Raw genomic sequence first — 14252 nt, forward strand, 5'->3', positions numbered from 1 at the left:
TTAAAGTCATAACTATGCAAATTCTGGCCAGGTCCCTGAAGGACCATAGTTAATTAAAAGCAAAGAGAAAGCAGAAGATTGGCAACACACTTCTCGCCATCTTGTGAGTTTAAGGCCAACCAGTGTGTTTCAGACTAAGCAGCATCTTCCCGGTGCGGAAGGGCACCGTGCGGTGCCAGTTTTGTTTCCTGGGAATGGGTAGGCATTTGAGGCTGGAGGGCTGGTACTTCTCATCCTTCAGAGAGCTGCCAGCCCCCTTTCCTGGGCTGAAATGTAGAGGGATGAACTTGGGGCTGTAAGTGTAAACCAGTGGCTTCCCAGTAAGGAGAAAGTCAGTGCTCAGAGGTACACACACTGATGCTGCACAGGTTTGAAAAGAGCTTGGATGGATGGATTCGGGAAGCAGCATCACTGCAGGTTCATGGAAGAAAGGATGCAATATCTAAGGAATTAGGGGAAGCAGAAATCAAGGACAGTAGATAACTATCAGAGACAGAAGGTACAAATAGTAATAATAATTATCCCAGTTAATAGAGATCAATACTTTCCAAGCTCCCAGTGTGGAAGCTGCATAAAGCCCTCCTGAAGAAGCAGCTAGCCAAAAGGCACAGGGAGCAAGAAGAAATGTTCTGCTCAATCTAAGGGGCTATCAGGCATGCCCAAGAAGGGATCTCCAGCTGTACAAAGATGCCAGAAAACCCTCTCCAAAGGCTGCATAACTACTCAGAAAGGAAAGGATGCTTTGGAAAAGAAATGAAGATATCAGGACAGCTGTGCTGCCATACTATAAGTGAAATGAGATTTAAAAAGCAAACTTAGGAAGGTTTTCAAACTTCCACAAAAATATTTACCCATGATGATCTATTTTGAAATTAATTGTTTTTCTTATCATGATATGCCACAGGTTATAGACAATTTCTGAAGAAGATGGACAAGAAATATTCAACTGAGCTCCTTGTTGGCCCATCCTGGCCAACAGGCAAAGGAGGTGATGGAGGAATCTGGTAATGAACTGCTGGCTTGGCCAGCTACGTAGGGCAGAAGACTTGCAGAGCACTGGGCTACCCCTGGAGAAGCAGAAACATTAACCAGTATTTCATTAGAAGAAGAATTAGTTTTTAGGGAACTGAGAGATAGACCAGTCAGGAGATTGTTAAATGAAAGACCAAAGGGCAAAGTGGTGAAATTAGGAAAAAAGTTAATTCTTACAGAGCCTCCATGTCAAGAACAAAACTAATCAAGGCACTAAAAGATGTAAAGAGGAGAAAAATGGTATCATCTATACACCAGTGCCAAGGGCCCGAGTAATAAAGAGAATAGGAATTGTTCATTTTATGAGCATAAACAGCCTAAATGGCATTAAGAAAGCCTGGTGGGAAGATCTGCATGAAAGGAATATTAAAATCAATGATTTTAACGTAGCTAGGGAGGCTCAAGTGGACAGAAAGGGAGGGGGAGTAGCACACTGTCAAAAATGGCATTTTCTAGTAGGGAATCAGTGACAATTTGGAAATGAATACTTATGGATTAATTTTCTGCCATATAAAGTAGAGAAATGGATTCTCCTGGCTAGAGAAATGGGCTGACAGGAGCCTCATGAAATTCAACAGACAAATGCAAGGTCCTACCCCTGTGCTGGACTGACCCAGTGCCTAAGGACTGATGGGTAGTGCCTCTGCTGAAAAGGACCTATGGGCCCTGGGGGACAGCAAGCAACACATGGTCCATGCGAGGAAGGCTGATGGCATACCAAGCTGCACCAACAGGAGTGCAGCCAGTAGATGAGGGAAGGGATTATCCCCTTTACTTTGCACTTGGTAGACCACATCTAGAATAGCACATTCAGTTTTGGTCCCCCCAATACAAGAAAGATGTTGATAAACTGGAGCAAGTTCAGTGGAAGGTCACCAAGATGCTCAGGGGCTGGAGCACTTGCCCTGTGAGGAGAAGCTGAGGGATGGGGGCTTGTTCAACCTGGAGAGGAGATGATTTTGGAGGGACCTAACAGCAGCTCCTTGGTACCTACGAGGATGCCAGTAAGAAGATGAGGAGATGAAGCCATGCTCTTCACAGTGGTGCATGGCAGAAGAACAAGACGCAATGGACATAAATCCAAGCAGTGAATGGAGGTTCAGACTTGTTACAGAGATAAATCAGCAGCGGGGCTGGGGCCCAGAGAGGCGGTGCAGTCTCCATCTGTGGTGGTTTTTAAGACTTGACAACTCTGAGCAACCTAACTTGAGTTTGTTATTGACCCTCCTTTGAACAAGAAGATTGGACTGAAGACCTCACAAGGTCCTTTCTGACACGAATTATCCTGTGATCCTATGAATGTGATTAGGTATGTCCAGATCACACTAGAAAACAGGCGGACTAGCTCTCTTGGTATTGGACTGTAATTCATAGGAGAAAAACCCTCCCCTTATCCATCTGCAAGAGTTGAATTTGGGCAACGTGTCAGGGACACCTAAATCTCCTTGCAATTTCCCAGCATTTACAGTGATGCACCCTTCAACTCAAAGAAAATTGTGTTTAAGGATGGAAGATACAGAGACTGTCTATTATGCGCTTTTTCTATTTTTATGATAGAACTTAAAGCTAGGACTACTTGATTACGTGTGTTATGTACAAATCAAGTAAGGTCATCAACAGTACTAGATATACTTGGTGGATTAGAGAGGCCATAGGCATGAAGTTGAAAACACACAGAAACAGCCATGCATCAAACCGGTCAGGATAAAGACTTTAATTCACAAACTGTGGACAACAGTCAAGTGGTGTTTAGGACTGTTCATCAGGTATCCAAGAAGCTTCAATAGAGACAAGAAAGCTGAACAGGCTAAAAGATAGTACAACATAAGCAAAAGCAAAAGCAGCAATGTAATAGCAAGAGAGGGGAAGCTGATACCAATGAATATAAATTAGGAGATGGAAATTGTAGAAAATTTGTAAGAGAATTGAACAAGCACATAAAATGGTACAAGTTAATCATTGGAACAAGAAAACAGAATTGTCATGAACAGTGTAAAAAGGCAGAAAACTTCAATTAAAAAAAAAGTTCTATGGGGAAGGTCAGATGATATATGTGTGCTATAGATGATAATAAGCTAGTTCCAGCTCCCACTGTGAGCAAGTGTTTTAGGCTTTGCCTATCAAAATAGGGATATTCTAAGATAAGCAGGCCTGGACAATTTATATCCAAGAGTTTTAAAAGAGATGGCCAGAAAAAATCTGGACCAGTACTGATGATTTTTGATTAGTCTCAGAAAACTGGGAAAGCATTCAAGAGTCAGAGAAATTCTGATATTATGCCAGTACTTTAGAAACACAGTGATCTCAGTAGGCTGACTGGACTGATGCTGATCACAGTACAGTAATGAAATCGCCAATATGCAGCTTTGATAGATTACAGATTAAAGGTGGATAATAAAATTAACTATAATCAGCACGGGTTTAAGGAAAAATCGACATCATCAAACTAATGTGCTATAATTTCTTATGAGATTACAAGTCTGGTTCACACAAGTGATTATGTTGATATGGCTGGAATGATATGAAATCATCATGACATACATTAGCTGGAGAAAAACTGGCTAAGTAATAAACCTCACATGCAACAGTAAATGGGGACTCATTTGTGAGCAGATGTACTTCTGTAATGCACAATTCTTGCCGCTCTGTTCTTTATTTATTTATCACAACCTGGCAGAAAATTTAAAAAAAATCACTGATGGATTTTGCAGTTGAAGCATATTTTTGGGAGAACAGAAAAAGAAATGAAGAGGACAAGTCAGCGATATAGAACAGTATGAACTGCTTTGGAAATGCAAATAATATGTATTCCAGTGTGAACTAATATAACAGCATACATCTGGGAACAAAGTTTGCTGTTCCTACTAATAGGAAGGGATTTTCTCTCTTCAGAAGAGGAGACTGAGAGGGAAAAAAAACCAACCAACCAAGCTTGGAGCCAACGGAGAAAGCAGCTGAATGAATTGATAGGGAGATGTAGTGATTGATTAGATGGGCTACTGCAATCCTTGGCTGTAGGAACAGGGGAATTTCAGGCTGTAACAGAGAGACTGTATTACCACTGAAGTGGCTACACAGAGTACTGTGTCTTATTCTGATGTCCACCACTTTTAAAAGCTGTTAAAAAACACTGCAAGTGCATCCTAAAATGCCAAAATATACAAAGTCATGCCATTCTTCTCATCAAAGGCAAGGTTAGGATGGGATTTGACCACAGCTTATGAGATCTACATGGCAAGCTCTAGTGTGATAATGGAGAGAGGCAAAGATGGTGCATTCTCCGAAAGATACACCAGCCTCTCCTCAGCCATTGGACTCCAAGCAGCAAGTAATTAAGGAAAGGTTTTGGACATATTCCGGGGACACACTTGTCATCACAATCATCCACCTGGCCACATAGTGAAGCCCTCTCCCCCTTAACCTACCTATTTACACAAGTAAATTGCATACCAGAACGTGCCGTGGGGATGCCACTGAAGAGGGCAGAGACAGACATAATTCCCACCACAGATAGCTAATTACAGCACTTGGCTCAAGAGACGCAGAACAAATACACTGCCAGTGGAATTAATGCCCCCAAGGCCAGGCAGGTTGCATGAATTCACTCCTTGCACGGGGACCCTCAGGACAGTCATGCAAAGGGACATCTCCCTTCTTAGAGGGGGATAGTGGCATCACCTCCAACCGTACGTGAATACAACTGCTTCACAGAGTAGTGCCAGCAGGAGAAATTGCTTACTCTTTTTTTGCTAGAGAACTGTCTGACTTACAAAGTTGATGAGCGCTAGCCCAGAAATAAGTGACTTTGCACCTAAATTCATGCACGTAGAGACACTGGCCTGCGTTTCCAGTGTGATTAGTGTTTGCATTATCTCAACTTTCAAAACTTACTAGGGTCTCAACTTTAGTAAGCTGCCCTTTGAAGTTGCCTCAGATCAAGCTCTCCACATGCACCCATTGCTGTGGGAAACAAATGACGACAGACAAGACCTAATCACAAACACAGGGGAAGAGGGACTCCCACCAGGACAGCTGGTGACAAGCACAGTCTGCTTGAAACGTCTGGGAACCTGCAACCTCCTGTCACCAGCAAGCAGTTGGGAACTAGAGCATTGGCAAGCTGAATTTGCAGCCCTGATTGCTTGCGCGCACAAAGGCATCGGCATTCTTCAACCCAAATTACCTCGCGTGGTTTTAGGAGCTCCAAGGGGAACAATGAAGGAGAGAGTTGACTTAGGACTGTTGTTTTGGGTTTTTTTCTAATCCATTCTGAAAAAAACATGTTGAAGGTGGTTGGGGGAGGGAGCAAGCAAGAGGGGAGAAAGTTCTGGTGATGTCAGCTCCTATCGCCATGGAAACTGAACATTTTTAGTGACAATGGAGTCTTCCTCCTTGAGCTGCTGGGTTGCGTGGGGAGCAGGGGCAAGCAGGGCAGGGGCACACGAGGGAATTCAGCTAACTAAAACTATAGCTTCTGGCTTTCCAAGGAAGTGAGGATAAAACTACAAATTAATGCCTGAATACATGGTTTATGTAACCAAAACACAGTCTGGGGCAATAGCAGCAAATAATCGTTATGCTCTTTGATAAAACATGCTGTCATGCAGCTAGCCAGATGCAGGTATCTCAGCTGCCCAGGAACGCCCAACAGAACAGTCCTTTGCCTGCACTTCGCTTTTCCATGCTACAGTTCATTCTTCCAACCTTTGCTGCCTTGTTGGTGTTTATTTGGAAAGGGAGAAGGGAAGAGAAGGGGCTGGGAAGTACAGTCCTTATTCTTAAAATTGAGAGAAGCTGCACATCTTCTAGACATTGCGTTACCTCCCAACATCGCAGACATTTTCTTGAGAGCCAAATTTATGACCTCCCTTGCAGGCAATGAGAGTCCAGGACCATGAAAAGGAGAAGGCCTTTAGAGAAAACTGATAAGCCTCTGGTCAGGATCTAACTCACTGGCATGGAGAAAACATGCAAGACCTAATGCAGGATGTCTTCTCTTAGTCAGAAGGCTAAGGCAACATCTGGACCCAGAGTAAGCTGAAGCCATGATCCAGGTGCAGGACCAATCAGGATAAAGCTTGGGGCTTAAATTTAAGGTTAAATAAAAGCCTACAGTCTGTATGTAAGGGCAAGTTTGAGCCTTGAATTTGATTTAAACAGTGCAGACAATTTTAATGAATTTCAAAGAATAATGAATTAATAACCACAAGCTTTTATAACTCGAAATACATTATATAGTCATTAGTTCTCTATAACTAAATGGAAAAATCTTTCTTTAGCAGAATTCTTTTGAGATCAGGTATTCTAATGAGATTACTATCATTTCAGCCTGACACCTCATGAGGACAACTGTATAGAAATCAGGAAACAAATTTCTTTCAGTTTTGGACCTGAAATGAAAAATCCTCCACACTGATTATTTTATATCTAAGGAGTTGATTCTAAGTCTCCTTGGCATTGAAAGGAGTTCAGATATGAGCTTTTTTCCTGGTACTGCTATCAGATGCACAAAAGACTCTCTCAAATTTCTGCCAGCAATGGCAACAGAGGGAAACATGTAAATGAGGTTTACTGCCTTCTCATCTAGGTAGCATGAATGTCACTTGTTTCCTGCATGGTGTAAACACTTGAGCTCACCCTCTTTCATTTAGCATTGCCCCACTGATTTATTCATCTCTCCAGATAGCACCACTCACAACCATGCTTGCAAGGACACCAGGCAGAGCACAACCCCCAGTTCCCAAGCCCATACACTGGCAATCCTGTGGCCACCTGGAGAAGAGCCTTCCTCCCAGCATACCGCAGCACATCATCCACATGGAGGAGCACCGTGGGCTTCAAGGTCCCCCTTTCAGACACACCTGTTTTTCCCTTTCCTCCTCAAAGGCTGCTGTGGTGGGGTCTTGCTTTCCCTGCATCCAGTCACCAGCAATTTTGCCACCAGGAGCTCAGGCTAGAACATACAATGATCTGGCTTTTCTCACCACCATGTGTCAGGTGCTTTAACTTAGCCTTTCCTGATGAACTTGCAGTCCCCATGCCGGGCCATTTTAAATCAGATGCTAATCACAGCAGGCTCAGCCACAAGAAAGGTCTTCCCATCTCACACATGTTGCGTTAATTCAGAAAAAGCTACAGCTTTCATTTGCCTGCCCTCCTTTCATGCACAAGCTGGCCAAGAATCAGCCTTCCAACTTTTACAACTGAACTGAGTTTGCAAATCTCTGCTCCCCCCAGAAGCAAACAATTATATGCCCCTCCAGAGGGAATGACTTTCAAGTCTTGCTGTAGAAGAACTGTGTCAAAAGCAAATATAAAGACAGTGCTGCTCCACACCACAAGGGAGAACTCTGCAAAGCGAGCTCGAACTCATCGCTGGCTCAGTCAGTAATACATGCACTTCCAGGTGACAGCAAATGTGGATAATTCCTCGCTGGGAGGAAGAGGAAAGTGGGGGTTTCTCTCTGAAAAGATGTTTACTTTTTTGCTGTGAGAACAGCAATATTACATATTTATTTCTGACCTTTTTTTTTCCCTATACCAGAAGGCAATCTAATTGAAAATGGACAAATTCCAAAAAAGCACATGCCCCCTGGTATCAGAGATGGACATTTTGCTGTGATTTGATAGGCAAATCCTGGTAGGCTTTCCACTTCATACATGCAGAGGGGAAATCAGAGCTTCACCATAGCAACTTTGTTGTAAAAAACACTCAAATGTCAACTTGTCCCAATAGTACCGTGGGTAAGGCCAGTGCAATGCAAAGACAAAAAGCTCAGAGTAACAAAAATGACATTCCTACCTTTGAAACACTTCTACTGGAAACTGAGAAGCTAGCTTGGTTCTGGTAAAGGTTACACATCTTCCACTCAGACATTTTAAAAACACCAAAAAAAAAGTTTCTGGGCTAGCTCTTCAGCTAGTACAAATTAACACCCTCTACAGAAGTGGTGCAAGATAGATGGCTGCACATCAGCTGGGGAGCTAAGCTACCTTGTCTACTGTTTCTTCCACAGACTGCTAACCCCAGCACATCCGATTCCAGTTCAGCAGATATACTGGAGTAGCACCAGACTGGAAACTTTCCCCTCAGTTACATCATTTCTGTTCTATGCAAGACTCTAGCAAACACAGAAGAAATAAACCCAGAAACTATCAACCTACCCAGCCATGACAATGAAGAAATCCAGGCGGTTCCAGGTATCTCCAAGGTAACACTTCTTGCCAAAGATCCCCAGGGCCACCATCTTTAAGACCATTTCCATGGCAAAGAAGATGAAGATGAAATCATCAAATACCTGCCAAACAGAAACCCAAGAGCACGTCTGATAAGCATTCTCAGCGTTGGATTTTAAAATGCAGAATGTGAGATAAATACAAATTTCAGTACTTCTGAAAATGAGTTAGAGGCAGGGCTGGAAAAGCTTCTTCCATGCAGCCCTGGCATCACAGCTTCCTGCTGCTCAAGTAAGCAAGGGGCTTTTATAGGCTTTTTTTCCCCATGGGTGAAGTAATTGATGAAGACTCAGAGACTCCTTACATGGACTTGAAAGGAGATGTTGGCTCAGCACCAGCAGGTCCAAACCTGGCCAGGGAAACACCGTCCTTCCAAGGTCTCCTAGGAGGGATTCCTCATCACTCCACTGCAAATAGCTCAGCTGAGGACATAGCGCAGCTTCACGCACAGCTTGGACAGCACACACCAATCACAGACGGAGCCTTCAGATATCTGAACGTCTCAGCCTCAGCAACACTATAGATGACAACCTTTGCTGTGACCTTCTCTTTGGGGAAGCAGCAAGCACAGCTAGTGCATTCATAGGCTGGATGTACCCATGGCCCTTCTTGGCATACGTTTTGTTTCTTCTCCCTTTGGGCTTCCTGAATGCCACATTACCTGTGGAGTCAGTAGTACCCTTGCTCCTCAACACAGTAGCGAATGCATTGGGGGCTGCTATTCTCTCCTGCTTGGATGCTGTAACCTTAGTTATTTCTCCCTGGCTTACCTCTGAGCTATGTATCTTGTAGCTGTCTATGTCAGGAAACCCCTGCTTATGCACAGGATCAGGAAGGTTAGCAACTGTTCTGTATTGCATGGTCACAAGCAGACTTCATTCATTATCTCTCTCTTGCCCCATTCCCCTCCTCAAAACAAGCTCTTGCCATTTTACAACAGGATAGCTTACTACCGGGGACATTCTTGCCAACCTGTCTGGGAAGGTGTTTGCCCACATGCTGAAGGAAAGCATGCATGAAAATTTGTGACTTGGACTGAGGCACCATCACAAGAAGAAGGAAGTCTGCTTACCTGCAAGATTTTACATCTGTCAGAAAGGCAGTCCATATCCTCACATGGCTGGTACATCCCCAGGGTAACGCAGTTTAACAAAATCACCATCATGCTGACACACTCAAACCAGGTGGAAAAGAGTCAAGGAAAACTTCTGTAAATGCATCATGGCTGAGATAAGCTTGTTCTATGCTTGGGGTGACAAAATAGGAAGATTAAGGGAAATAACAACTGCTTTTAGGCTGATTTATTACATTCTTATGTTTTTCCCCAGTTCCTCATTACTCCACTCCTTGATTAAGCCAAAACTCTTTTGAAAGGGGAGAGTAGAGGTAGCACAAAGGCCTAAGGCCAAGTCAAATCATTGCCATAGTTAAACACATGCTCACTCCTATCCTGTTGGTTTGCTGAGTCCCTTCCCTCATTAGTTTACTGAATCTTCCAAATACATAGAAGAGACTTTCCATGGTGGCCTATACTCAAATGTAGCAGAGATCTCTATGATCTAGGGATCTAAATCAAAATGGACAGCTGGATCTCTGTGTAAGCCTAGTGATTACTGCCCTTCTGGGAAGGGGGTGCAACGCAAAGCTAGAAGTGTCCCTCTTCTCCTCTGAGAGGAACTTGGAGATAAAGAGTTGCCATATTGGAACAGGTCAATAGTCCATCTAATCTGTTATTCTGCTTCCAGTAGATCTGCTATCCATGCTGGATAAAACTCCACAATGTGCCTAATCAAGTTATTCAGTAACCATGGGGGGAATTGCGTTTCTGACCCCAGCTGGTGATCTGTTTATGCCCTAAAGTGCGAGGATTGATAGTCCTTATAATTTTCTCAGCTACACTGGTGTCCCTGCAGATGCTTTGCTTATTCATTTGAATCCTTTGTTGATAATCTTACTAAAATATCTGCTTTGATAATAGTTGGCAGCCGTGAGCTACATTGGCTAATTATACTTTACATTAAAAATGGTTTCCTCCTATTTATTTTTAATTTGTTGCCTTTTAATTTCATCAAGTGCTACTTCATTTATATATTACAGAAGACGATAAAAATGGTGTAGTTGTGTGACCTTCTCCACACCCTCTACCTGCCTCCTCTTCACCATCCCTCTTCTCCTGAAGGAGTCTTAAGACCTGATACATGCTTATCCAAGAACTCATTTACAGTATTTTAGCTCTAAAAGTGGGCACGTTTCTGTGATATCTTTCCAGTGTTCACATTGCAAAGCAGTGATGTAGATCTAATGAGAATGGACCTCCAACCTCTGACAGAACCATCCTTTGTGGGTATTTTAACACACCTCACATAAACATATCTGCTCAGTTTCTATTTTCAGACTTTTTTTTTTTAATTTAAAATAACAGAGCCAAGAAATCATCCATTTAAAATACAACCCACTGAGTGCACCCATTTTCAGTCCTTGCAGAACTGAATCGAAAATGGTGGCCTGTATCTCTGGTCACTTCTGAAAGACACTCAACATCTATGGTTTGTTCTGAGCAACTCCTCCGTGCTCGTTCTCTGACAGTGATTCATGACTAACCTGCACAATCTGATCTAGAAGATTATTAATTCTTTCTCTTCTCCCCCACCTGATTTTCAGTGAGCTACCTTCAGCTGCAAAATCAGACAAGAGCAGGGCACCAGCTCTACTGTGCCAATCATGCTATGAAGCGATTTCAAGAACATGTTATCACTATCCCTCACTAAGTTAATCCCAAGTGCTGTACAAAGTAATGCACGTGGAGCCCACCCTTGATGTAGGCTTCAAAACCAGAGGCCTTTTCTGAGAGGAATACACCAAAAGGGCATGAATAAAATGTTTGCCCTCAGAGGTCTACACAACACAACTTCAACTTTCCACCTTTCTCTCTCTTACACGTTTCTTTAATGATCTGATCCAAAGCCCAGGAAAGCAACTGGAGAGGTTTCCATTAGCCCCCACAGGCTTTTTGGGTAAGACTGCAATTCTCTTCCGGACTTTTCAAAATTTGTTTGGCATCATCTTTCACAGAATTACAGAACCACAGAATGGTTGAGATGGTTGAGGTTGGAAGAGGCCTCTGGAGGTCATCTTGTCCACCCCACCCCACCCCCCCCTGCTCAAAGTAGCAGCAACTACAGCAGATTGCTCAGGGTCGCGTCCAGTTGGGTTTTGAGTATCTCAAAGGATGGAAGCATCAGAACCTCTCTGGGCAACCTGCTCCAGTGTTTGACTATCTACACAGTGAAAAAGTGTTTTCTTACATTTACATGGGATATCCCATGTTTCAGGCTGTGCCCATTGCCTCTTGCCCCTGTCACTGGGCACCACTGAGCAGTCTGTCTCCTTTACTCCTCCCATCAGGTATTTATACGCATGGATAAGATCCCCCTGAGCCTTCTCCAGGCTGAGCAGCCCCAGCTGTCTCAGCCTCTCCATTTTGCAGCAGGTGCTTTGACAACTCCTGGAAAGGCAGCACCAGTGAAGCCCTGACAGAGGGATCAGTGCTGAACGACACTCCTCGAGGGGCCAAAAGAGTTTTGGTGTGGGCTGAGCCAACAGCTGCAAAGGTCCTTCTCCCTGGACACAGGGCAGTCAGGAGAGGTACGGACAGAGCCAGTGCTTAGAACAGCCCTGGATGAAATTAATACGTAAAAAATGAAAAGCAGAAATTGTTTTAAAAGCCAAGTTTTTTCTTCAGCAAACATCCAGAAAACATGACACAAGAGACCCAAAGGCAGGGAGTACTCTCCAACTGCAGCCAAACTCAGGGAATTCAGGCAAAGGGGCTTGAAGTCAGGGGTTTATTTTGTACAGATCTACACTTCTGTGCACATGCTTTGGCAGCAGCAACGCGTGGGTGGTCAGGATGCTCCCGTGCTCCCTTTGCTCCTGTCACTCCCCTTGAAGTGTCCCCCCCAGGCCACACAGACCATGGCAAGGTGCCTTCAGGCAGCTAGCGAGACCCCAAAGCACAAGACCTGGCCACCCACAGCAAGTGCTCCCAAAAACGTTGCAATTTGGGCCAGATGCGCAAGGCCCTCATCTTCTTGCTCTAAAAGCTGTGGTCGGCTGCACTTAATTTCTCTTCCCCTGCTTTCTGGATACCAGTTTTCTGAAAGTTTGCCAGTGTTCTCCAGGCTTCCTGAGGACTGCCGAATCGCTGGCTGCTCCCGGGCTATTAAAGTGACATTAGGAAAAGCTGCCTCCCCACGGTTTTCCTTTCAGAGCAGGTGGGGACCCTGAAAAGGCAGATCCAACCTGCGGCAGAGAGGAAGAAAGTGCTAGGAGAAAACTGGAGCATCTCCTGCCCCGAGTCGGGAGGGGTTGCTGCCTGCTTGGGTCGGTGGAGGGGGTAATTAGAAGTACCTGCTGCCTTCAATGTGTCACTGCCGTCAACCACGGCGACTGCCTCCCATCACCACGGCAACAGCCTGCAGCCAGGTTTATCATCTTTCTTTCCGTGATGCCTCCCCCTCCCTGCATCCTTCACCCCCTCCTTTTCCCTGTGCCTGAGCCTGCAATTAATTTCAGCTGCTGACAAAGCCGGTCTTTACAATCTGCCTCATTCAGTCAGAAGTTTCATTACTAATTAACTTCTTTCGAAGTTCAAATCTCCTAATTACAAGTGAACCCGCGCACATGCTATCCCCCCGCTCTGCCCCGGCCCTTTCTCACTGCTGCTCTCCCTTCCCATAGCCCCACTCCTGGCACCTTTCCCAGCGAGGCTTGGGGCCTCCAACAGGTTTTGGAAACTAAAAGGACACCCAGGCATTTCTGCCCATGGTCAGCTCCTCTCTCTTGGCCACCACAAGATGCTTCAGAGGAAGGCACCAGAAAACCCGCAGCAATCCACTATGTAATAATTTGCCCTTAAAGGGAGGTTTTTTCCCTAACTGTGACAGTTCACAGTTGATTCAAGCCCTCAGGGATAAAGGAGTCATGGCACTCATTTGAAAAAGGAAAAACAGCAAGGGAAAAAGGTTTCCTGGCTCCTTTAACCATGGGTTATTCTCATTATCCACATAACTGTCTCTTCCTTGTGAAAGTTCTAAGCTCTTAGCTTCAGCACTGTCTTATGGCATGAAGATCCATATCTAGGTTAATTATATTTTGTCTAAAACACGTTTCCTCAGAGTGGTTCTACAGCTGGTGCCTGCCTGTGGCAGCGGCAGTTTGCTTTGCTCATGGGTCCCCTCCTTATCCTTCCACACCCCAACCAGGGTCCATCCAGCTGCTGCCTGAAGTCAGCCACCGCATATCCATTGACCCTCCACCATGTCTTCCAACGGACAGGGCAAATCTGGCATGGGGAGAGACTCAATGGAGACATGCATCACCAGCACACACTAGGAGAGAACCATCATCCACCCCAAACCATCTGGGAGGGAGTCAGTGCTGAAAGCCATAAGTTACAGGACAGTTACAGAGATGTGCAGGTGTTTCTGGAAGCTGGACATGTTGTGCTAGTGCTTGGTAACATGACTATGCGTAATGCGAGATGATGTTAGAAACAGGTGATAGGATACAGGCAAAGCTTTTGGGCTCGATTCCTGAATGACAAATAGCAGAAGCAAGGTATGCTGTATTGGAGCTGTAAATAGCTTGCACCTGGAAAATGGGGTAACACTTAATGTTCTTGGGATCAGCCTTAATCTCTGCTTTTTATCACTGACAAAAATACAACAGGGCAAAACAAAACAATACTTTGGGTCCCCTCTCCTCTTCCTCCTTTATCATCAGCTGAAGAGTAAGAGTTCACCAGGCCCAAAGAACTCCCCAGCGGCTGGCGCTAACAGCACAGAAAATATATAAGCTTTACAAGAATGGCAATCCCTCAGTGTTTCCTGTTGCTATCTCCACGCCACTCCTAGGGTATGCCTTGTGCCAATTCAGGTCTTGAATATCTCAGACCTGTTTAACCTGCAGCGGAAACGCCTTGG

The 14252-nt window shown here is 44.6% G+C and overlaps 1 protein-coding gene across 2 annotated transcripts in view; it reads right to left on the bottom strand.

Annotated features, from left to right (window-relative positions):
• Positions 1 to 14252, bottom strand: part of CACNA1I (calcium voltage-gated channel subunit alpha1 I) — a 160144-nt gene that overhangs the window by 79308 nt on the left and 66584 nt on the right. For both annotated transcript variants that reach the window (XM_075491670.1, XM_075491671.1), the window contains exons 2-3: positions 9341 to 9452; positions 8197 to 8330 (exon numbers count right to left, since the gene is read on the bottom strand). In XM_075491670.1, the coding sequence (XP_075347785.1) occupies positions 8197 to 8330; positions 9341 to 9452 (246 nt within the window). The remainder of the gene's footprint in view (positions 1 to 8196; positions 8331 to 9340; positions 9453 to 14252) is intronic.

This window comes from Mycteria americana, chromosome 1 (genome assembly GCF_035582795.1).
Source record: "Mycteria americana isolate JAX WOST 10 ecotype Jacksonville Zoo and Gardens chromosome 1, USCA_MyAme_1.0, whole genome shotgun sequence".
Taxonomy (NCBI): domain Eukaryota; kingdom Metazoa; phylum Chordata; class Aves; order Ciconiiformes; family Ciconiidae; genus Mycteria; species Mycteria americana.